Source organism: Argiope bruennichi, chromosome 10, assembly GCF_947563725.1.
Source record: "Argiope bruennichi chromosome 10, qqArgBrue1.1, whole genome shotgun sequence".
Taxonomy (NCBI): Eukaryota; Metazoa; Arthropoda; class Arachnida; order Araneae; family Araneidae; genus Argiope; species Argiope bruennichi.
Genome location: NC_079160.1, coordinates 88,176,042 through 88,203,205, shown reverse-complemented (window position 1 = coordinate 88,203,205; position 27,164 = coordinate 88,176,042). Strand labels below are relative to the sequence as shown.

At 29.6% G+C, this 27,164-nt stretch overlaps 1 protein-coding gene across 1 annotated transcript in view; it reads right to left on the bottom strand.

Moving 5' to 3' along the window:
- LOC129988466 (uncharacterized) overlaps positions 1-27,164 on the bottom strand; it is a 180,337-nt gene that overhangs the window by 138,849 nt on the left and 14,324 nt on the right. The window contains exon 2 of the mRNA XM_056096700.1: positions 7,918-9,156. Within this exon, the coding sequence (XP_055952675.1) occupies positions 7,918-9,139 (1,222 nt within the window). The 5' untranslated portion in view covers positions 9,140-9,156. The remainder of the gene's footprint in view (positions 1-7,917; positions 9,157-27,164) is intronic.

Below are 27,164 nucleotides of genomic sequence, written 5' to 3'. Positions count from 1 at the left end.
ACTTACAGCATGGATCGAACTGGTAATAATCGATTACCAGCATCCTTCAATCGATAGCTGGTATCAAGAATCAGAAAGAAAATGCCAGCTAAATAGGCTATTGGATCGATATTGATTTGTGGATCAAAAGACCAAGAACCTTAGCGTCAATGAACGGGTGCTTTGTGAATGAACCGCCAAGGGGGTCGCTTTGATTTCAAAAGATCCATTCCTTTTTTTTTTTTTTTTTTTTTTTGAAAGAATTGAGCGAGGTCGGTGGATTGTTTCGAAAATAGTTTTTCATTTGAAGGTCGAGACAAGGCACAAGGCATTTTGTTCGTATTCAAGTAGCAGATTGTGAATGCAAGAACAATGGTTATCAGAAAGTTCCTGAGAAATTTAAGTTAGATTTACATCCTGTTTTGAAAATACATTGCCAGTTATTTAATCAGAAATATATTATAACAAATAGAGTAAAGGTTTTAGTTTTTAAACGAAGAATTCTAGCTTTTTGTGATTTTAGAATGCTTTTAAAAATCACAAGGTTACATGTTGCAAAATTTTGAGATTCAATAGAAAATGCAGCCATTTAATGTTCGGTTAACGATTTATAGAATGTATTATAATTATTTGTTGTTGTCCCATAAGTTTGTAAAATGTATTACAATCGAGCATGGCCAGTAACACCAAACGGCGTGAAAGGGGAATTATAAATACCTTGGATGGAGTAAAGAAAGGGGAGGACAGGGGCGTGGAAACATAATAATGTATTTATTTCAACTTTTAAAATCAAATATGAAGAGGGGCTAAAAAATAAAGAGTTTCCTTAGGCCACTATATCAGATGTTTAAAACTGTATACACTATATCAGGTTTCAAAAAATTACAATTAAAGAAAATTACATGAAGCATGGTAACTATATAGATGGAATATATTATGGAATATAGAGTTTTATAAAATATCCATTGGTTCAGACGATATTGCATGAAATATTAAGCTTTGTCAATACGGAACATATTAATTCGTGTTTTAACGAAATTGGAACGAATTAAATAATGTTATTATTTAACATTTTAAAATCGTGTGGACCAAACGATTCCTATTTCTTCAAATAATTATTTCAAAACAGCAAAACTTGAACACTGTTTAAGAAAACTCAAGCAAAATAATAATAATATAGTATATTGTTTAAAGAAGCATTTCAAAAAAAAAATATTTCTCAATCACCTACGATTCAGTTGGAGAATAAAAACTTTCAATATTACAAACAGACGAGTAACAAAGAAAAATAGAATAACCTGAGTAGATTGAGAAAAAGAAAATAAAAAAATACCAAAGGAACATCAAAAGGCGGAAATCGCTTCATTCGCGGAAATCAGTAGTCCTGTCACGAATATGACATCTTTTTTCTTTTTTTCACAAGTTCAGAATAATAAAAATAATTCTTCGTTGTTCAATTAGTGATTAACTCTTATCTACCATATTAAAAAGAATAATTTTGAATATTTGTTTTAATTATCTTACTATATAAAAGTTACTGTTTCATCCATTCTAACATTAACGAAAAGTGAATATCGAGGTTTTTATTTTCCCTCAGTTAACAATTAAATAAATGTAGAAAATTTTCAGTAAAATAGCTAAAAAAATAATTAATAGTGATACTAATAACTAGTTAAAAATAATTATCTGCTACTAAATCAGGAATATTTCACTTTTCGAAGATGTTGAGTAATTTCCAAAAATAAAAACTTTCATCTAATGAATAGTTTTTAACTCTACCGTAATCATTCATTAACAAATAATAAATTGATTTTTACAGAATTAATTTACGTTTAAGCTAATTGCGTGTGTTATTTTGAAAGAACATTATATTCATACTGAACAGTATAAAGTATGAATATAATGTTACGAATGTTTTCTCATTATACTTTGTAACTTATGTAATTGAATCAGAAATTACAAAATTTCTGTTAAAATGCATCTAATATTATTTTTTCTAATGTTTTCTTTAATAAAACATCTTTTCTCTAATACATCACTAGATTTTTTTTTCTTTAATAAATCACTAAAATATGTATTGTAGCATATAACAAACATTTAAAAAGCACTGGCCTGTACTTCGGCGATAGAATATATGAATAACAAATTGTGATATAAAATAAAAAAAGTAATCTAAAAATTAAAGTATCATTATTATTTAAAAAATACTCTTAATTATATAAACAATAACGTGTAGAAAGAAATACACTTAATATCGTCGCACACAGTAACTAATAAAATGAGTAAAATGGTTGTAAAATAAACTTCTAAATATTTTTAATATGAATTAAAATTAGAAAAAATAAACAGAAATAAATTTGATATCACAAAAAAAAAAAAAAAAATTCAATTTTGAACAAGGTAAAAATTATTTTTGAACAGTAGTATGCTCTGATTGAAGAAAAACGGCAAAATTTCGATTGCCATTAATTAAAAATTTAAAAGAAAATATAAAAAAATTAATAAATAACATTTATTTCCCAAATTCGTTAGCTCTAGATCTAATGATTATCACAGATCATATTCTATACAATGTCTTTAATTATTCATACTTTAGACATGTCACACTAGTGTTATATGCAATATATTATTGACAATATCCAGCGGATAAATATCTCATGATCAGATATATATTTTACTAAGAAAAAATTTATTAAAGGTTATTAGATAAAGATTCTCACGAGAATCATGTTAGGTTACATTACAATATTAAGGAAGTCGCATTTTTTAAAAATTCAAATCCTTTAACGCATAATTAGATATGTGGTACAATTTCCGTGGGAAAAAAATGTTCATAAAAACTGATACTACTCAGTGCGTTTCTTTCTTAATTTTTTTCTTCTTTTAATCCATAAAATTCTTTTCAAAAACAATTTGAGCATGGTAAAAAGCATTTGAGCAGAGGCTTGCACAAGATATCATTAAATTAAAAAAAAAAATAATAATAGTAGAATGTATACAATTAAACTCCGATTCCTCATAATTTATCTTGCGCTTTTTAAATGAACGCATTTTTGAATTTAAAATAACCTTTTCCTCTCATGTGTAACAATAAAATCTAACACCAAACGAATTTCTTTGTAGTGGATTCAAAATAATCGTTTGCCGTAGCAATTTTAACAATTCTGAAACGCAGAGACAAAGATTTATCGTTTCCGGAAATTAGAATCGTACACATTATCTTGTTTCGTACTACGAATTTAGAAGTTCGAATCAGGTTAACATGGATTTACGCGATCAAACGATATGTTATTTCCGCAATTCAAGGATGAGCGGTATTTAGACGACGATGACTACGAACATGTCAAGTGATGCCAAAGTTTTGAATAAAATAAAAGAAGGAAGGAAATGTGATTGTTTTCGTCGAGAATTGAGAAAGAGATCGTGATGAGGAAAATCGCAATAATATTCTATGATTTTAAATGCCTTGCTTATTTTTATTTGGTGATAGGCACATGATGCATATAAGTAGATGGTTTTGATAATAATAAAATGTTTAATTTGAGCGTAACTATTCTTTTTAAAATTCTAGTTCGTAAATAGAATTCTGATTCGTAATTCGAAACTACGAAATTTTTTATAGCTTAATAAACATGATTAAAATCAAATTTTATTAGTAAAGAAAGGTTTTTTTACAAATACATCTCCTATAATTATGTATCGATTTACCAGTATGCTAATTCATTATCAAAATATCATATCCTCGAATATTCTATGGAATAATTAAATACAAATAACGAATTTAATAGATAAAATTAAAGCACCAATTGACACTAATAGCTGAAGTCGCATTTTAAATTTATCACGATTAAAATATTATCATTGTTGTTGCTAATTTCAAAGGTCATTTATATGAAACAACTAATCTCACATTCAAAATAAACCATGAATTAATTCCATTTACTGTAATAATTATGAGCAACATTTAATTTAATCGGATAGACAGAGATAAAATGAGTATGTTAAATGTGATCGACTTAAACTCAACGAGGCTGCAATAATTTAATTAAAAGCACTGAAGCAATTAGGGTATATTTCTACGAAAAATCAAATTAAATTTCGCACTATGTATATATATATTACAACATACTATAACATAATATATATATATATATATATATATTATGTTGAGAATAATAGATTGTTGATGATGTATCAATTCAAAAATTATCTTTATTTCAGCTTAAACTGTAGGCATATAATTAAATTGATTGATTAAAGAATTAATCAAGGTAAGTGAGATTGTTTATATCATTTAACTTTTATTTACTACATATTGTATTCTGGGCTGCGCTTTTGTAAGATTTATTATGAATATCTAACATTAACCGGTTAAATTGGCAAGACACAGTTGTTTCGTCTCACGTGATCATTAATTGACTCATATTAATGTGCCAACAAGTCAGTAATAAAACAATAATTTTATTAGTCAAAGAATTTGAAATAAAAAAAAGGCAATTCTTTGTGATTTATTGCTATTTTATCAATAGGGTTCTATTAAGGAAAGACGAAATTGATTAATGCTATTAAAAACCGATTAATGCTATTAAAAAAGGATTAATCAAAGTGGAAATCTAATCATTTTATGCAAGAATGTCCAAAACAGGAAACGAATTGTTAATGCTGCGAGATATGGCAACAGCAATCACAATTAATCTATTACTCGGGGTAATTTGGTGGAAAATAATACAACAGAATTGACATTTTTGCTATTTAAAAATATAGCCGCGGGAAAAAAATATTTTCCTGGATTTTATAATTTCAAAACTCAAAAAAAAAAAAAAAGTAAATACGAATTTTTATTATTTTTTACTAAATATATCCAAGTAATATTTCGGCTATGCTTCATTGTCAGAAATACGTTTTGATGACACTATATCTGTGACCAATAGAAAATTCTAAAAGTCAATAAATGCTAAAAACTCTGAAAAAAGTGTATATATATATTTATATATATAAAATCTAACGTTATGAGAGTATAAAAACGAAATTTGTTTCATTTTATGCAAAATTTTCATCAAATGCGTAACATAGTATAAAAAATACACGAATTCAGTGCCGAACTTAGGTATTTTGTGGCTTTAGGTTATGCAAATAAGGTTATTTCTATTATAAAAAGCATGAATTTTAATTATTAATTTATTTGAACACATTTTTAAATTACTATGCTAATGATTTATTTTAGATTAAATTTTTACTTTTGTAGTTTTATAAAAATTTATATTATTTATTTTTATATTATGCTTCATGTTTACACAATTATAAAAAGTAGAGGTTCGATGTTTAATTATAAAGAGAATATAACGAAATAGATAGGAACCCGGTCAATTTTACCTGACAAAATGTTAATATTATAGTAATTTAGTTTTTATAGTAAGAGAATTTTTGTATCAGGAGTTAAATTGAAACCTTTTTACTGTTATACTATTTATTTCTTTTATATATATATATATATATATATATATATATATTCATCAACTTTGCCTATGGATGTCTCAAATTATAGGTTAGAATATTATTTGTATTATATTTTATGTTGGGCAGAATTAGCCTTCTAATATATAAAGCTTTATATAATAAGCTGATGTTTATTCTAGATTAAATCGATTGACAGAACCGAAAAAGTTAATTGTCTTTTTATATATCCATTTAAATAATCCTGAATATTATATGAAAGTATTTAATAGCAATTGATGCATTTAAATTAAATCCAATTCTTAACTAACATTACTGGATTTCTATTTAATAAAACTATATTTAAATATAAACCTATTTATCTTCACGAAATTTATATTTTATGCATTTAGGCAGTTAGTGGCCCTAAGCAGTGCACATTATGAGATCTCATTTTTAATAAAGTGATCAGTTTAGTTTCACATTTCATTATATTTTAAATATAATTATTTATATTAATAAATTAATCACTTTTTTTTGATAAATTTTATTTTGTGGAAAAAAATACTTTTTATTCTGTTAATATTTTTTTTAGTGCGTACTTATGTACTCTTTAGTACTCATGACAGCGCAACATCTATGTACACAATCGTATTTCAGCAGATACTTGTTGTTTATAAATAAATAATAATAAATTAGTGTTTATAAACAGCTAAATAAGCGCAATGAAACATGTAAAAATTTGACTAATTACTTTTAATAAATTTTTAACATTATCCTGACATTCCACGGAATTCGTATTATTTCCAAATTTATTTATTTGGCAATAAGACTGATATTTTTTATTCAACTTCCTTGCGCCCCATCCCACCCTCAGCCCCGCGGCCTAGTCAGAAATATGTTTCTATACCTACGATGAGTAGAAGCGTCACTTTTCACAGCAGCGTTCTGTGCATTGTCAACTTAAGATAGACTAAAGACTTCTCATATCTGCTTGAGTAAATTCAAGAAACCGTCATCTCAACCGTATAATGCAACTTCACCTAATGCAATAAAGAAGCCACGAAAGAAAATAAAAGAGTCATAATCATTTACTCCGTTTAGCATAAAAATAAAAACATGTGACAGGAAAGATCAGCAATTCATACTGTTGCCGATGACGCGACAGTCGCTTTTTTTTTCTCCCGTTAATTATGGTAGAATCTGTTTATGCGTAACCCTTTTCACATAAAAATGACTAAAACAAAGCAAATGTTTACGGTATGTTGAAAGTGATTATCAAATGCTCATTTTTTTCTCTTTCTATGAGGTTACAAAAGTGGCGTCGAATTTCATTAACCCATGTGATAATACCAGATAAGTTCTTTGAATGTGGTTTGCAGTTATCATGAGGTGGTTGGGATGTGGTCACTGATGTGGCAGGCCGCAGAAAGGATAATCATATGATCCACGTGAAAAGTCAAAGGGTAAAAGTAAATAGTAATTTCAGCCGTTGTTAGTAACACGCTGAAACGATAAACGTGAAATTAAAAAAATATGGGGAAATTGGTGGATCAGGTTTTAGGTGAACACGTAACTGACCTGAAGTTTGATGAGCATGTGTGATATAAACAAAATCTGATAAAAACTTCTCCAATATCTTATCAAAAAATGACGATCTAAAATTTTTTTTCGGTAAATTCTATTAATCGGTCGACATCAAAAAGTTATTATAAATCCCTATTATGTCATTTATAATAAGATATCCAGTTGAAAAAGAATGTCTGAGCTTAAAGTTCTACAGAAAAAAAACATTGAATGCCGAAGATAAATAACTTGCTAAAACTGAATTCTAATATTCATCTGTATATTTAAAAAAATAATAATAAAAAAAATAGAAAATATTCAGCTCCTTTTATGTGCAGTTTTTTAATATGTAAAAGATATTTTTCGGAGTAACAAGCGGCCCTTCTCATGAAAAATGTCGTCATTTTTACCCAAAATAATATTAAATCAGTACATGATTTTAGAATGCCAAGCTTTACTTAGAGTGCGCTAAGAAAATGCTGTAAATTTCGACTTTTAAATGACAGCATTTTCTTGGGGAGAGACAGAGAAAGAGAAATTTGCTTGGCTTTGTTCTCAATAAACTGAAACGAAAACATTCGATAAACAAAACAGAAAAATCGAAAGCTATTTCTTCAATTCAGTTCAATACCAACTCTATATTACTTCGAAAGCAAATCAATTTCCAATAATAAGTTGATATACCAACAATAGACAATTAAATGTTGCAATAGTTTCACATGAGGAATCCACTGAGTGCTGTCACTTTAAATTTTGTGACACTCTATTGCAATTTAAAATCGATGTTTCCTAACTTTGTATAGATTTAAGCTATTCTCTGAAATAATCCACAGCCGGTATTCTGCGCCAAGTGTGATGTCACTCAGTGGCGGCTCATTCAATGGAAGCCTCATATGAAAATGAAGTGAATTTAAATGAGATGGATAATGAGGTACTCACCTATCATAAGCAGAGATACTGTTAGGTGTTCCCTTCCTGTGGCCTTGAGTGCACCAAGCACAGTACCCACAATGGCACAGCACAATCCAACAAAGGCAATCATCACTATGAACCACCTGATACTCACTGTCTGAGTGACCATTACACCACAACAGTGTTTCGGTTCATCCGATTCGGATGCTGCTGGGGGGTTGGTAGCAAATCCGGGGACCACCCCTCTCCGGCCTCGGTCCCCTCTAGAATTGAAACCCCTGAAAGCTCCACTTCGACCAGCTCCACCCCGGGACGTCCTGCGGGGGTGGTTATTGGTCAAGTGAGGACAAGCAGTTGCAGGGGGAGGTGGTGGGGGAGGATGCGAAGGGGGTGGAAGCCGCCGACCCCCCGATGTAGGGGGCAACGTAGAATAAGGCGGGGGCATGTGAGAGTTGAGTATGTCCGGCAACGTGTTGTTCTCAGGTGTTGGACTGTCCGGTGGCGGTGCAAAGGTATCCGGGGTGAGTTGCGTATGGGTGGTCAAGCGTCTCGTGCTCCGACAACTGTTGGAAGAACGCCGGGTGTGTTGGTCGTGGGGGAGGTTTAATCCCCCCTCCCCCACCACTCCCGTATTGCTGGTCATATTGTTACAGACGACTATCTGTTTATCGGCATCATCGCCGGACGCATGATCGCCGGTTTCGGTCTGTTCGGCAGACGATTTCTCGCAGAGGTCGGTGTCGGAATAGAACACTCCGATATTGTACACTACCTTGGAAGGAGGTGTAGACGATGTGCCACCTTCCGAGTCAAGGTGTGCTTGACCTACTTCCCGATGCGGAAACTGGACGCTGCCAGGCAAGTGGTCTCGAGCTTCTCGGGGGAGGATCGAACCCCAGTGGCGACGTTCGAACCACAACCGACGTGGATGGAGCGGAGTTATCCCCGGCCTGTATATCCGTCTTGCAATACACAATCTAGCTGACGAATTCCGATTCTCAGAAAATGCACCACTGTCAGCCTTCGGATATCCACAGTTAATCCTGTCTTGGGAGCGATCGTCAACAAAGCAAACGTCCACTTCTTGTTCACCGTCGCTCACGAATCCATCGTTCACAACTCCTCCACTGACGATCGTCGACTGAGGAGAATCACAACTCTGCGACGCGTCTTCCGCCGCCTCATTCGATGAGAGTGACTGCAGCGCCATCTCGGGGAAATCGTTGACGTCAGATGCTTCTTCCTTCATAATTATCTTCTTAAATTCTAAATAGTGCGTAAAAAAGAAAAAAATTATTCTTGCATGAGTTGATTCGCGTAAACAGTCTCTTAAATATAAAAATAACATTTCTACCAATTTCTTGCAAGAGAGAGCATAAAAAAAAGTTAATATAAAATGGAACACCGCATTTAATTTCGAATTCTCTCGGAACTTTCGCGCGCCAAACGATAATACAGTACCTTTTTTTCATTAAAAAAAATGCAATAAGCATGTTCTAAATTATATGTGGAGTAAGCTAAATTTCACGACAAGGATTGATTGAATCTATGAACAATTGTGTGTCATATCTAATGTTAATTTATTAAGTAATATGATCTAAGATGTATAAATTTTTTTTTCTCCTCCAATGTCAGTAAAGAAATGTGTCATCATTTTATGGGGCACTTCATACGTTATTACGTTATTAGGAGGTAAAATTAGAACAAATTTGTTCAGTTTGATTTGATGGTGGTCACTAGTGCTCTGTTATGATTCTACTGCAAATCAAATAGTGCATGAAATAATAAAATTTGCAGTCTATCTTTAAAGAGGCAATTAGATTTGCAAAGAATCATTTGGCTTTGTCGTGATTTTTATTGCTGAAAAATTATTCTAGAAATAAAATGTTCGTGGAAACATAAACAATCTACTGAAAGCACACAAGTGCGCTTTTCGTGTTTTAAAATTATAAATGTTGCACGCTACATGTGTACCATAATTTTTTTGAAATGAGATTTTGGAAAGAAAAAAAAACGGCTTGCATTATTAACATTATTAGTTTTAAAAACATTTGTTTTAAAATTATTTTGAAACTAAATATTTAAAATTTAATATGAAAAGAAATAAAATGTTGGAATCTCCGGAATTAAAAAGTAACCATAAAGATTAAACTTATTTGCAAAATGATTAGGGACAAAAAAAAAAAAATTCTTAATATTTCTTTTATATTGTAGAATTTCTTTAAATGAATTCTAAAAAGTTTTTGGTTTGTTATTTAGAACTCGCCGACAAAAAGATGTATTTAAATTTCAATTATCGATGCTTTGCAGAAGCTTAAGCTCAGCTCAATTATAATATTTTATATATGAATATTATATATAAATATTTGAATATATATGCTATGAAAACGTAAGATTTATATGCTGATAATAAAGAATTAAACATTAGTTTTTAGAACAGCTAAAATAATATTAAAATAGTGCTAAAATTATTTTGCTAGGTTGCTTTGTAAAATGCTTGTTGAATAAAAGAAGTTATTAATGAATATAATTTCTAATAATAATGAAGCTAAATGTTTGTGCGCGTGTGTATTGGCTGTGTATAGGCCAGAGCTATATCTGTTACAACTGTGAAATTTGGCACTTATATACGTTGTAAGGCTGGAATCTGCAACTCGGGGCGATTTTTTTCGACATTTTTATTAGAATTTTATTTAATTATAAATGAAACTGAATTTTAAAGATTCTCGCTTATGACTTTCGAAAATACAATGGTTCAAAAATAAATTTTACGCCTTTCCGAACTTTTAAAATTTGTATTTTTAATTATACTAATTTAATAGGAGTGCAATTACCTGAATTTTGGTATTTTTTAAAAAATATTTTTTTGTCAAATTTCCAATAATAGATTACATTGATGACCTGATATTCTAACTGCTTTCAATCTTTTATCAAATATTAATATTTTAATCTTGTATAATCGGCTCTATTGTTGAAAGCTAAGGACGAAGGATTCTGTTTTATATCTGAGTACCTTATAAGACACTCTCGCAAAATTATATATACGCAAGAAAGGTACAAGTTAAGAAGATAAAAAAAATGACAATTACTTTTGTATTAATGATGCTATGATAATTATCTCATGGGACTGATTGCTATTAGAAAAATTCATGTTCAAAATGAACAAAGCTTATGTAGAACTATTAAATGACATGATTTTAACACCTAAGACAATTTGTTGCTTAAAATTTCTTTAATAATGGAATCAGATATTAAGTTATATCAAAGAGATTTAATTGCAATGAAATAGAACTGGATCGCCCGGCTAAATAGTTGGTCGTAATAATAACTAGTAATAAAAGAACTCACATTAGAGATAAACTTCTTACGATCTTTCCATTAAAAAGCTCTTCAAAGAAAGATTTTAAGTAAATCGATGAGATAATAGAAAAAGAGATTGATAAATTATTAGCGCAGAATCAATAGGATATTATAAATAAATAATTATCAGATATTTAATTAATTTTAAATAATTATCTAGTTATTTAAGTAATATTATTTTTAAAGAATCCCCCTCGAAGACTGCATAGTATGTAAGAAAAATATAATATTTAAATACTTTCTATTGTAAAATATAGCTTTGAATTGCATGATATTCTACTGACGATTAAAAAGTTTCGATTTGAAAGTTTTGAATCGCAAAAGAAAAAAAAAAAAAAAAAACGTGGTTTGGAATACATATTGTCTTTCACAACTATTATTAATTAATATACTTCAGATTTTGATGAAATTACGGTTCTTAATTTGCATCAGCAATTATTTCTTTTATTATTAAATTATTAATTAATATTCCGTTGCAGACACGGGAGCTTTTCCGAAACTTCAGAATTTACAACAAACTGATAAAGATCAGTTTTATTTTAAACTAGTTGACTTTAACGATCACTTGGTTAATGGTTTCAAAATGTTCCAATTAAATACTTTTTGTAAATTAATCTTAATGATTTTCTAGTGTGCGCTATTTAAAATAGGATTTACATTAAGCCAATATTATCATTACAGTAAGATCGCCCATGAGCAAAAACTGCAGAGCAACAAATACTTCTTATTGTTCATTCTTTCAGCACATGTGCAATCTTCTTTGCACATGTGCTGAAAGCTTACTGGATCAGCAATACTGGCTTAATGTAAACCCAACTTTGAGCCGTGTTTACATCAAGCCAGCACTAGTCGATCCAATAAGGCCACGCATGCGCAGAAATTATAGAAGTGCTTGCTCCGTCGAGACAAATCTTTCGGCCAGTTACTCACTTTAAGTATTGAAAAAGTATGCGCCTTTGATTAGAAACTGATGACTAAATTTCATTTAGAAAGGAGGCGGGGGGGGGGAGGTTCTATTGTGGTCACAAATTGCCACAGTATAGATAATTTGGTGACAAATTAGTCGATGAAATAGCAATAATCTTTGAACTTCACTGAATAAAAATATAAATTTAATTTAGAATCTATTACGGTTTTAATTGAATAATTATTTGAAGAGGAAAATATTTTCACTTTACTAAAATGTAAAATACATTTCGAGATTTTTCTCTCGTACGAAAAATATATGAAATAGATTTTTTTAAAATGTATTTCCACTTTCCTTCCCTATTTTAGCTGCATGGAGAATTCAGCATTAGATTTATTTCTCGAAGAAGAAAATAACAAATTGGTAAATAAGAGATTATAAATATTTAAAATATATGCATTTCAATACACTCAAAACATGAAAAACAAGAATTTCAAAAGTGATTTACAAGTAATTTTAAATTGAGAAAAAGTTATAAAACACTAATTATCTAAAATAAATATTCATATTGCACGACTGTCCCCCCATTGTTGTTTCAAAGAAAAAGCTTCTAGTAAAGACTTATTTTGGAAAACAGGGTTTACGTTGGCCCCTCCAACGAAGTTTTATTTTTGGTTCGAGGCGATAACAGAGTACCACATGTTGCAGTGCAAGGTCACTTGTAAGTTGAGTGATATTTCCGGGAAACAAGGCTTCAGAACTTTAAAATTGGGAATATGTCTCATAGTTTGTTAATTGCTAATGAAAGAGAATAAACAAAAAATCTATATGTGTTAAGTAATAGAAATCTGGATAAATGATAGAAAGAAATCTAAATCTTAAAATGTTATCTTGATAATAAAGTATCGAATTTGTCTTATAACTTTAAACGAGCAATCTTTGTATATATAAATAATTTATATCGTGTATTTCGGAAACGGCTCAAAATATTTGGATCAAATTTTATATTTCTATAAGATTTTGCTTTTTAAACTTATCTATATAGATGTCGTTCCTAAAAAAAAAAAAAAAAAAAAAAAAAAAAATGCATTTTTACACACATAAACACACGCACACAAACACACACAAAAAAAAAACACATTTTTTTTATAACTGACTATTAGAGTCTTTTTCTAATTATTCTCATACTGACAATGTCATATAGCGCCTTCTCGTAAATTTTTGTGGTACTTGCATTGTTGCTTCTGTTGTACTTGCCACAGGATAATAAACCTTCTGGTACCTCAAAATTTCGAGAGATGGCGTTGAGGGATGTGAAATGAGGTAAGATTGAAAAATATTCATGTGTAATCACCGGAAAAACACTATTTTACACACACACATAAAAAAGAAACTGCCAAGTAAAGCTCTGTTCACCAGATATTAAGAGTTTAAATATAAAATTCTTTGGATAATTAGATTTTTAGGATTATTAATTAGGTTTATCTTCAACTTTAAAATGTTCATGGAAAAAAAGTTTGATAAAGTAAATTCAACAGACTTTAATGTAAAAAGGAAGATTAATTTTGCGGTGGTAATTTCATAAGCCAGATAACAACCTCCGTAAAGGTATGTACTCTTTTGTCTAGTGGCTTTGTTACTCGGCCATGAACCCTAACGTTGCGAGTTCGAACCTTGCACAATTTGATAAATTGGAATTTTCGTAATTATAATTCTATAATTTTGATATTATATATATAGGTGCTGTTTCAATAAAAATATAATTAGCATAAAGAGCCACTTATTTTTCATTCACAAAAAAACAAGTAAAAATTTGAGTGTAATGCTAAAATATTTTTTTGAAAAAAATCCTACTGCAAATTTCTATGATGAAACAAACTGAATTGAGTAGATTAAATTGATTAAAACATAACTTGAAACATTGATACAAAACCAAAGTGAAGTAAAAATGTATTGTACAGTAATATGACGGTTACATTTTAAATTTCTCGATATAAAAACTGTTTTTCATTGTCAAAAAGAATAAGTTTTTAATCTCAGCACGCGAAAATCTATCGAACGTTTTAAATTTCGTCATTTAAATAAAATTTATGTGATAGTGTTATAGTCACATGACAAACGTAAAAGGGCTCGCTTTCTAATATTAACTGAACTTTGTCTTTCGTGGTATTTGATGCATTTTTTCCACACACAAAAAAAATATAGAGTTAAAAATTCGATCGTTTTATGCGAATCGTCAGCATGAATTGACTCGTTGGTTTAATCCACTCGCCTAAGGACGCTTTTGAATCGCTAACGTTTTAATAAAGCACTTTTTTCCTTACAACTTTTTCGATGTTTGTCTTTAAAATTACTGAAATTCATTTTAGCTAAAAAGATTCCATGAAAAGCAGATAAATAAAATTTTTGAATTAAATATTCTTTAAATAATTAATTAATCACTCATTTTTTTAAAATTCTTTTTCTAATTTTAGTGTCGCGATGACATTTTTCTAACAAAAATTGGGTCGAGTTAATTTTGTCCATCCGAAAATGGGTTTCTAGTGGAAAAAGTTTAAAAGACTCTGATCTATACCACTGATAAAAAAAAGTAAACACAAAAAACGTTGACCTTTACATTTTTTTGCGTTTTCGTTCTTCGGTAGCTTTTTCCCAGAATTTAGGGCATTTTTCTGTTCTGTAACTTGAACAGAAGTGGTAACCATTTAGAAAGAACTTTGATCGTGAATCCATTAAAGATGACTGAAGTATTTTATTTCCATTTCTGCACTGTCTACATATCCATTTTCATTCTGTTAAACGATTTAAATAAAGATTTTTAAACTCTTCATATAACTTACAACAAACCGATTTTTTTTTTTTTTTTTCTCTTCAGTTTGCTAACTACTTGAAATCCTGTTTTGGAATAATAATAACTGACATTTTTTCACCAAGTTCTGCCAAATTCTCCCAGAAAATAGGAAACTCGCCAAATATTAACTAAAAAAAATATTTAGGTTACCATTTTTGGCAATGTATCGCCTTTATAAAATTACAATTTGACGCTTGTACTACATTCATTAATTTAGTCCGTTTTTCTTTTTCTTATACAAAGCATTATTAGGTGAATTTAAAATTGGATTAAAAATGTTGTTTAATAAAAACGTGGCAGCATTGCGTAAGCAAACAAAAAAGCCAACAGGAAGAATAGTCTGGATTATTTTGTTAAGTTCAATGAAATTTAATGCTAAATATTATCAGCGCATTTTAAAATTTTAGTAAATAAAAAGCTTTAAGAATTCTCCTAAATTATTTGTATTTATTCAATGAAAGTGACTGTATAATTAAGATTGAAATATCATTATTTTAAACGAATTTTGATCAATTCAAAAACACCTCTAAGTAGATCTGTCGAAACACATGATGGGTCTTCGAGGCCGCCGTTGATTCACTTAAAATAATAAAATGCGAAACTTCATAACTCAGCCAATTATGTCGAAAAAGAGCTGATCTTTTTCTGTTTGTTTGTTTAAAATTTAGAGAGAATTTATTTAAAATAAAGGTGTTTTATTTTGACTAATAGGACTGGAAAACGATTTAAAAAAAATACAGAATTAATATTTTCAGCATATATTTATTGATTCAAACAACATATTATTCTGTACTTCATTAGAACCCTCTTCTAGTTAAAAGTATATATCTATTTGTAACAGTTTAGAAATTATTTGCATGCCTACGATTTAACATCCTTAGTTTTAGAAATCGTTACACCTATGAGTTTTTGTGAATTCTTTTACATTAACAATCATGGTAAAAAGATTAGTATTGTAAAAGGGATAATCTTTTATATCTTAATTTTCTTTTTGTAATCTTTTTTTTTTTTTTTTTTTTTTTTCTTCTTCTTTATCGTGCTTTTGTTTGTGCTATTTAAAAGAAAAGTCAAAACCCAAACAGAATTGTCTGTCGAAGTCTTCAAAAACTGCTAACAAATATATTATTGTTAAGACGATATTTATTTCAAAATATTTTATTAAATATATCAAAGAATGTTGCGATATCTTTTTATTTTTTATTAATTAGGTTGCTATTTTTCTATTTTAGATTCAGCGAAATCACTTTCGTTGAAAAACAATATTATGAGTGGAAAAAGTTAAAATGACGTTGGATGAAATAAAAAAAAATCCGAATGTATTTTATTTATGAATAGGACAATGAAAAAAAAAAAGATACCTTATTTATATATGCCTTTTTATTCTGTTACTTTTGTTTTATTGTTTAGTTGCAATTAATTTTATTGATAAGGAAAATGCAATTCTTATTTGTATTTTTGATTAAACCTAAACTCAAATATTTGTGTTCGAATAATATCGTCTGATCCAAACTATGCACTTCACATAATGTGTTCCGTCGGAACAAACGATATCGACTTCTGCATTTCCAAGCAATAATTCTGTTTTGTTTCTTTCAATTACCCGGTTGAACTATGAGTACCAGTAGTGCCGCCTGGTGATCGTTTGGTATCTATTTCAGTACTAATGACGTAAATTTGACGTATTGAGCAGAAATCGAAACTCATTACTGTCACTCAGTTTATTATTGGCTGCACAAGTTGTTGAAAACACGAGTGCTTTGTTCATTATGTTCAGTTTCACGGTACGGTGAGTTCTTTGACAGAAATGTTACGTCAAATTATTTCGCAAATATCTATTCGGAAGTGCCAGTCAGATTTACCTTGAGCCACAAGGATTGTTTCACTGGAAAAGATTAATTAGGAACAATGACAAACATTAAAAGTTATCGTTTGGTTCGTTTTTTGCTTTTTTTTTTTTTTTCTTTAAATAAAGACAGAAAATTCAATAGATAATTAATTTCAGTTTTTCCTGTTCTTAAGATTTTTATTTTTTGTTTGTTTGTTCGTTTAAAAATCGCTTTAATTACTTTTTATGCATTAAAGGAAATAATTACAGGTAAAAAGTATTATTGCTAAATTTAAAATGTTACTCTAAATCGTGTTTAAAATGATAAAAAATGAAAAAGAAAAGTAAAATTGAAAGTCTATGATGTATTTAATTGAAATTTTTCTTTTACAAGATAAAATAACATTCTTCTTGAAAAAAAAAGTTAATATTTTTTTTTACTAAAATGTTTGCAAAACAACCATAAATGAAGGAAAATATTTAAAAGTATTCTTATACTTGGATTTGCTAAATCGAGTAATTCATGCTTAAGTAATATGCATTAAATACATTTCGCTAAGTAAATTTTGGAATTGACAAACTGGCAATTTCCAACAGGGACAAAAACAGTGACGTCGCAGTGCAACGTTGATGGCTAGATGGCATGAACAATTACATTCCTCATGCAATGTATTAATTCTTCATATACATGTATTAATTTTCTTGGTATACTTTCATTCTATTGTACTTAGACTTGTTGATTTATTCTAATATAAAAATTGAAATCTGCTATTGCAAATTTCAAGTTATCATGTGAGAACATTATAATTTTTTAGCCATTGTTTGTTCTCATTAATTTAAGTCATTAACCAGTTTAAACTGGTTTGAAACAATCACTTGACTATCATATGCGTCGACATTAAAAAAAAAAAAAAAAAATGTGTTTTCTCTCTCTCCCTCTCTCATGCGAGAACATGATTTTGTTTCGGTTAGGAGGTTTTGAAGCTGGAAATTGCGTAGGCGATGAATAAAGCGTAAATGGCAATTTTCATCATCTTTTAATGGCATATATTTTTTTATCTGCTTTTACCAGTATTGCATTATTATTATGCATGGAAGCAGAGCCGTATGCCCTCTGCTTCTACCAGTATTGCTTTATTATTACAGCTTTATTATTATTATTGCTTTATTATTTTAAATAGCAGCTATGCTTCTTTGACAGCAGATGCGTTTTTAAAAGGTTGGCGTAGAACTATGACATCATAGCTGTTATTTTCATGGAATGTAATTTTCTTTTTTTTTGGGGGGGGGGAGAATTAAATAATTTTATTTTTATAATATGTTCAAAAAAACTTCACTCGCGTTGAATAACAGTTTTGATAAAAGTATTTTCTCTTTCCCCCAATGGGGAACTATCACTTCATTCCTTCATAAATGGGAAACATTGAAGGATTTGCCCCCTGTTCTAAGATTAATCCATTATGAAACTGCTTTATGATCTCAGAAATTAGAAAATAGCAGTGTGTGTTTACAAAAATATGGTTTTCATAAAAATTCTATATAAATTAATAAGTTTAAAATTTTATTGGTAAATAATTTATCGTTTAGAAATCGCATTGCGATGGAAACGCTCGTTATTCAGCTTCAAAATGTGGCATTCTTTTTTGTGAGAACATGATTTTGTTTTGGATAAGGGGTTTTGAAGCTCGAAATCGCGTAGGCAATGAATAAAACATAAATGGCAGCTTTCATTTTCAATTTTTTCTTGGCTGACAAAGAAGTTTTGGAGCTCTCGTAAACCGGTTTAAATAGGTTAATGACTTAAATTAATTAAGACAATTGATGACTTAAAATAATTATATTCTCACATGATAACTTGAAATTTGCGATCTTAGATTTCATTTTTTTTTTTTTCCATCTCAAAATCTTTCCAGCTTTAAAACCAGCTAGCCAGCTGGAAAATTTGAAAATGAAAGCTTAAAAAATTATATTATCATTATAATATATATATATACTATATATATATACACATACATGCATACATCTTTCGATACCTCTCCTCGCTGTTTCATGTTGATTCCCGTTTTCTTTTTTGTGCCTCTTCAGGCGATAACTTCTTACGACCTGCCCTTTATTGGCCATGGGCGTGGCGTACATGGCGGCAATTTTCGTCAAGTTGTAACTTTTTGTTGACGATAAGTCGCCAATTGTAACAACCTTCTTTATCATTTTCTAATAACCCTAAAGGGAAAATTTGATGCCTCAAAAGCGATAAATCACCCATTTTCTGCCCGTGTATTTTGCGGCTTCAAAAACTCACACTAAACCAACATCATGTTCTCATATGATAAGAAACGGAATTAGAATTTCACAGCTTTTACGCTATCGAAATGGAAAAATCCCGTAATTTTTCTAGGTAAACATACTGCTTTATTTCGATTTTCTACACTAGGCAATGCTGCATTTTATCTTTAACTGAGAAAGTTATAATAATTAGATTTTCGAGGATGCGGATACATGTTCTCATATGATAATATGCTTTTTTTAAAGAATTAGAGCTTAAATAAATATCAGATGAATTAAAACAGAAAATAAGATATTTTTATCAATTTCTCCCATTTTATGAAAAAGTGACCTTCTTTATGTTTTATGTTTCTGTGAATGAGAAGTGTTTTCTTTTAAAGAATTCTTTTTTCTAAAGTAATTTACTCTGCTTTGTGAGATGCTATCTATTATCGAAAAACATATGAGTATGTAAAAGCATATTTTGGTAACATAAAAAAAAAAAAAAAAAAAAAAAAAAAGCTACTCTTATCAAAAACACGTAAAAAAAGACAGAGAAAAAAAATTATTTAGATTTATTTATGAGTACTATATTAGCATAAGCAAATAAGTATTCTGTCAAGTGCCACATTCAAATCCCAAAGAATATGAAATTTTAAAAAGAATATCTGAAAGAACAAAATGGTGAACAAGAATCTGATTCCGACTAACTTTTACTCATCTATGCTACAGGTGTGCAAAAGCTATCTCAGGGTCATTGTGGTCAAGGAGTCAACACCATGAGGTCCTCGATAGAAGCGATATAAATGGACAAATCGAAAGGCATTATGCGAGAGTAATATATGACCGCACACATTACATCAAAGCCTTGACAAATGGTCCTATATGGAAGCAGGTTAAAGGGTCGAGTTAACCTCCGCTGGTACGCTTGAATAATAAATACGCGGAGGTTAAACAAAATCCTGAGGGTTAAAAGAAAGTTGTGTTTGCTATGATCGAACCTCCTACACAATTTCAAAAACGGCTGAAATTTTATGTTTTGCTTATTATTATCATTGTTTGTAATATTTTTTAAGAAACTCGTTGAACTTTGCTGAGATGTGATTTTTAAAAAGCAGAAATTTTTGCTAAAAATGTTGTTATTTTACAATTTAGAATGGATTATGTATTTTTTAAAACATAACAAAAGGACTGGATTATGTATTTTTTTAAACATAACAAAAGAACTGGATAGTTAAATAGGCAACTACCGATGGGCCCCGTAACTTTGAGAAGCCCCTTGGCTTTGAGAATTTGTTCGATGTGTTTAGAGAAATTTAAGTTTTGCGATTGCTTTAATTTACAAAAGTTGTATATTCGAACTTATTCAGATTAAAATTATGATTTAAATATCGAATCGTTTTTCAAATAAAATTCTTAATTCATTAATCTTTGAAAATGTTATATTACGTTGTTTTAAAATCCGAAAAAAAAAAATCTTTTTCTTTATAATTAAAAGATAATGCTCAATTTTATAATTAAATAGCATTTAGATTGTGCTAAAAATTTTATAATTTCTTTTCACTTTTCTGTATTAAATTACCTTTAAACTATAATGTGTTTTTTTTTATACCAGGTATACTGAATCGATATTTTTCAAAAAGATTGGCAATTAAATGTTTTGCTGTTTCAGTTTTACAGAATTTGTTTCTTAAAAATATTTTTATAAAGATTAAGTTAAAATGAATGGAAAATATATCTGCTTTTAGGAGTTGAAATATGAGAAAATGGAGACCCCAAGACTTGTACCGTTTAAAGGTCTCTAGATGACTTAATATAGCTTTGCATAGTAACGGTAGCTAAATAATGTCTTAGTTATTAAAAGGGAGTTAACGAATTTTCGAACTGCCGTAATAGAATCCACTAGTATCGTAATTTCAATTTCCTATACTTATAAAAGGAAGTTATGAATCTGTTTGTGTGCCGGCGATATCGGCGATGCAACCTTGAGCATGAATTTTAAAATTCAGTGTAGAAATTTTTTTTAAATGTTTTGCGTTGTTTTGTATGATTTATTGCTCATATTTGTAGGCATTCAGCTGAAGGCGATTATGTATTCGTAAATTACAACTCAAAGAATTTTATTAATGATATTGAAAAGATTAATGAATTTGCACATGGATGCCCTTCGTGGCTCGTAACACATCGAGACGAAATTCAATTGCCCTCCAAGTGTTCTCCAACATTTGTGGGGTAGCATTTTGGATCGCAGTAACAATTCTGCGCTTCAGTTCATCAAAGGAGAGCACAGTGGTCTTGTACACAATGTTCTTAACAAACCTCCATAGAAAGAAGTCCAGCGGTGTTATATCTGGTGATCTCGGATGCCATGGGATTGGTCCACCTCTTCCACACCATCTGTGGGGAAAGTTCTCGTCTAAAAAGTCACGTACAATCATGCCCCAATGTGGGGGTGCACCATCCTGTTGAAATATCACATCTGGCTGATGTTGCTGCATCTGAGGAACCGCATATATCTCCAGCATGTCGAGGTATGTCACGGAGTTGATTGTTGTTTCAGCAAAGAAGAAAGGTCCAATAACTTCAATATGTGATAAAGCGCACCAAACATTCACCTTTGGGCTATCTCTTTCCAATTCTCGATAATCGTGCGGGTTCTCCGAGCCCCATATTCTACAGTTATGTTTATTCACTTTTTTTGACACAGGAAAAGTGGATTCGTCACTGAAGAACCATTTCCGAAGGTAATTTTCATCATCCTCAATTCGTCAAAATTTGTTCAGCGAACTCAAAACGACGCGGTTTATCATTCGGGTGTAAAGCTTGCACAATTTGCACTTTGTAGTCATTCAGATGAAGGCGGTTATGGAGAACGTTTCATATGGTCGGTCGTATGCGGCATATTAACTACACAGCTGCTTGTCTCGTTGATTTTCGTGGACTGCGAGTAAACGTTTCTTGGATGCGATCAACATTTTCCTGCGAAGTGCTCGGTCTTCCCGCTCCCTCTCGGTGTAGAACGCTGCCAGTTTCCTGAAATTGTGTTAACAAGCGTCTGATAGAATTATCCGAAGGAGGTTCTTTCTAGTACGTGGTCCTGAAGCGATGTTGAGTAGTTACGATTGATTTAGTTTCGAAAAACCATAATACACACATTGCTTTTTCTTGCACGGTCGCTATTTTTTATTTATGACGTCATAATTACCCAGACTGCAAATGTTCTAAGATCGCATTGTTGCCACGTAAAATTCTTTGAGTTGTAATTTACGAATACGTAATCGGTTTTTGCGTAATATTTTTTATTCGAAAGTTATGAGGTACGGAAACCCCGATAATAATTAATGAACACCCTGTATATCTATTTCGTTCATTCATTTCGTTGACTCATTTTTTCGTATTATCCAAATCCACAGGCTTTACGTACAAACAAGCACATAAACAATCTAAGCTTGTGAGCTGTTGTCAAATGACTTTTTACAAATTCAACCTGATTTTACTTCTCTATAATCGTTTAAGATATATAGATTGTATAAGGATCACTTAATGTATTGGAAAAAAATGGAAATAATAATCATAAAATTATATACATTACTTTTTTATTCACAGGAACTCTAATATTGATAATTTGGAACGGATTTCCTTACGTATTTTTTCCTGATTATTTTTTTGAGAATATCTTAAGAAGCCGTTATCCAATTTCATGAATATAACATTTTATCTCAATATAAACCGTGAGAAAGCTTAACATTGTCTTCCCTTTTCTATTAAAAAGAAATCTGAGCTTTCAATCGTCCACCCTCTCTCTCTCAAAACAGAAATTTTCGAAAAGGATTTTAAAGAATATTTTTTTTCACAATGAAGTTTTTTTGTCAGAAATCTTCATTTAAAAATTATTTGTTATTTCATTTCAATGAAACTTGGCTAGAGTTGGTTGTCAAGTTATAAAATTACTACATCCTATAAATTTCCCACTGTTTATTGAAACCTTTTTAATTTTTAAAAAGCGGGAACACACTTTCGATTTGATCGATTTCGTGCTATTAGTGATATAAAATGTCATATAAGCGATTAACGACTTGAGATGCATGAACAGTAATTGGACACTATATTCTTCGACTGCATATATTGTCCATTTCAGGATCCTGAGACAAGCACTTTTCGACGCTTGCATTTCGCTAAGGCATAGTACGCAGAAAGAGAGCAGTTATTATGCCTCCTAAAGAAGCGTTCACACGAGGACAACTGTGGAGCGCAATGGAAGGCCATGTCTACCTCAAGAACATCACGTGACACCCAACGGGACAATGGTAATTGGCTGTCTCAGCGAAACAACTATTCGGAACTGTCCCATTGTGGTCACGTGATCTTTCTGAAGTAGACTTGACCTTCAATTGCCCGCAATTGTTGGTCTCAGGTAAACCCTGCTTAATTCCGCGATTAATTTGAATTCGCCCTATTACTAAATTAAGTATTTCCTTCATTTTTTTTCTCTACCCCTTTTTTGATCAATAAAAAGCTTCCTGATATATCCGCAAAACCGTAGAGGGTTTCCGAATTCGAAAATAAACAGTATATCCTGTACTTTCCTTTATTTCCATCCTTATTGTAAACGGTGATTTTTCTTACACAATTAGTTATTAAATGTTTTAATATATTTTTAAATGCATGTTAGATGAATTGTTCTGTCTGGTATCTATATGAATTATCTATTTAAACATAATAATTAAACTGTAAGAATTTAATTATATATATGCCTAACCTTTTTTTTTCTTTCTTTTTTTTTTTTTTCTGTTTATGTAGCATGAAAGCAAATAACTGCTCTGTTTCAAATGAAAATGCTGAAAACCATCAATTAAAGTGAAACTTAATTAATGTTCACATCAATTAATGTTTAAAAAATCTAAACTAAAGTCACGTCTTTTAAGATATAATAAATGGAATTTAAAAATTGTCTTTTAATAAAGAAAATGGCAATTTGCATTGATGAAATTGCTATTTTATCATTGCACTGTCAAAAAATACTCTTTTCTTGATCAACAGATGGCAGCACAACATATATCTGCATAGAATGAATGAGCTAACCCATGTTTCCAGAACATATGGGCAAATGTAAAGTTCTTCAAAATAAATAAATAAATTTTAAAAATTGCAAATTTGAATCCGTAGTTCAAAACAAGCAACTTGATAGCATGTAAATGATTTTTAAGGATGTATTCGTCGTAATAAGATATAGTTCATAAAATTTGATATACTACCATTAAATTTTTTTTCATCTTATTTTATATCTGCGGTAATATACATTAACAAAATATATTTAATATCGTCGGCATACACGTTTCCAGAGCAATGAAAAATATTACTGCAAAATAAATGCTTTCACTTCTAATTTTAATAAATTTAAAATTTTATTAAAATTAGAAGGGAAAAAAACTGAGCTGAAATGAAATTGATATCACTCACAAACTAATTGGAATATAATAAATATGGAATATGTACAGTAATATGCTCGAAAATTATGAATGGAAATGTTAAAATTTCGATAAATTTGTAATTAATAATCTAATTAAAATTTTAAGAACTCCTTTAAGAAATATTATTTAAGTAGAAATTATTTGTCAAAATGGTTGCGGTATGTCCAACGATTTGCTTTTTGTAGAGCATTTTGCACGAATTTTAACCAAACCTATAGCGATTCACAGAACATATGCTGGCTCATTAACATAATCATGCTTTAAAAAAGTTATTTTCTGCTCTTTATAATGAATATAAATCGGGAGATTCACAAATAAAATTAGAACTGAAAGAAACTTTAATAACAAATAAATAAATAATTTAAATATTTTATCCGATAAACATAGATGGACTGAATCAAAGAATGCAGTACAATCACCACACCGTAATTTTTTAAAGGCGATAAATTGCTAAATAACTTTACAAAATTTGGCGAATTTTTTACTGCTTGGCATGATTTGGTGGAAACTGGCGGAAAAATCTATGCCACTTTCTCTAATTAGGTATATATTTAAAATTTTAATAATTAAATGTTCCTTTTCTTCAAATTTCTATTTTTGGAAGAAATTAAAAATCTTCCCGTTATATTTACATGGAATTGCGAATACGAGTTTGTTTAAAATTTCATTTTTACTGATATTAAAGAGTCCATAAAATAAGGAGAAAATATTTCTATCGACTACGGCGATAAAAATACTTTTTTTAAAATCTTGCTGGAACAACAAATCATCAATTAATTTTATAATCTATAAATTCTTTATTACTTCATGTATTAATCCTATGTACATTATAATCAAAGCATTTTTTCGAAGTTTTAAAACTGGTCCCGTTGCATTTATTAATTTTATTCGCTCTTTCTTAAAAAAATAAATAGTTTTAATATAATTTAGTCTATAAAATTAATTTCTTTTACTCCAAACTTAATGTAACTGAAAATATTAAATTCATTACAGGCGTTTTAACAACGGAAAAAGAGTTTATTGGATTACATTTTAAAAACCGTTTTTATATATAAAAAACATTTTTTAACTTCTTTGTCTCAATTTAGTTGAAAAGCTTTGTTCTATTTCATTTTAAATTATTTTAAATTCATTGTCATTTCTATGTAATTTTTTAATCGGTGTTCGTAACAAATATACATAAAGACATGCAAATAACATATACAGAAAATTAAATTCCTATAATATTTCAATATTTATAAATTCTAATATTGAAACCGTACCGCACATTTTTATTTAAAATTTTCAACAAAAGTTGTAAAAAAAAAAAAAAAAAATTCCATGAAAAGGAATTAATTTTAAAAGAAAATTTTAATTTAAAATTATTTTTTAATTAAAAATATAATTTTTAATAATACTTTTTTATTGAAAATCTCAATTTCTAATCATTAATGCAAATAATGATTTCATGAATACACTATAAATTTATTTAAAATAAATACAAAAGGTAGAAATGATGACCACGCAGATATGAATAATTTCCCAACGCAATACAATAGAATAATACTATTGTATTGCATTTTCCAACGCAATACAATACAATAGTATTATTGTATTGTATTATTGTATTGCATTTTCCAACGCAATACAATACAATAATACTATTTTATTGTATTTTCCAAAGAAATACAATATAATAATACCATTTTATTGTATTTTCCAACGCAATGCAATACAATTATACTATTGTATTGTATTTTCCAACGCAATACAATACAATTATACTATTGTATTGTATTTTCCATCGCAATACATACTATTACTAAGCTTATCTTTTAATAGAATTTTCAAAGAAATTTTTTACTAAATATCTAATTACTTAAGATTCATCATATTATATAGAAATAAATAATTTTTAAATGTTTTCATAGACTTTATATTCATACAAAAATGGTAAATCAGGGGAAATAGGTAATAGTTTGCCATAAACTTCATAATTAAAGTTTGAAAAATCATCGTCAATTAAGACCATAGCAAATTTGACTGACACTTTAATATATACAATCAAATGAATCTTTATATTGCATAAAAATTAATTTCAAGTATTAAAAAATACCATAAAATTCTTTAAGAAACTATTATAGTTTCATAATAATACAAATGTGCACTTACTTTATTTTATCTTTCTTCTCAGCTATGCTAAAACAACCCTGCCGATCCTCTAGGAATAACCAAAACGATTAACGAGCACGCTGTGTTGCCAGCCTTTTTTTGAATAAATGGATGGAAATATACAACGAAGAAACATATTCTCATGGAAAATTGAACCCTGGGCAGTTCAGAGAAAAGTCTTACTATCACTTTGACAGTAATATATGATTATAATGAGTACACCTTAATAGGTGACCATATGCTACGGTAGAGATACAAAAGCCCAATTGTTACCTTCTGGCTAAACCATACCAGATCCCACTTATTTGTTGTATGCTTCGATCTAAGTAGAAATACAAGCTTCCCCCCCCCCCTCTGAAAAATCTATTATCTACGCACTGATATACAAGCTTTTAAGTAGGGAAGTGTACAGATACAGTTTCTTTGATAAGAAGTTGCTACTGAGCT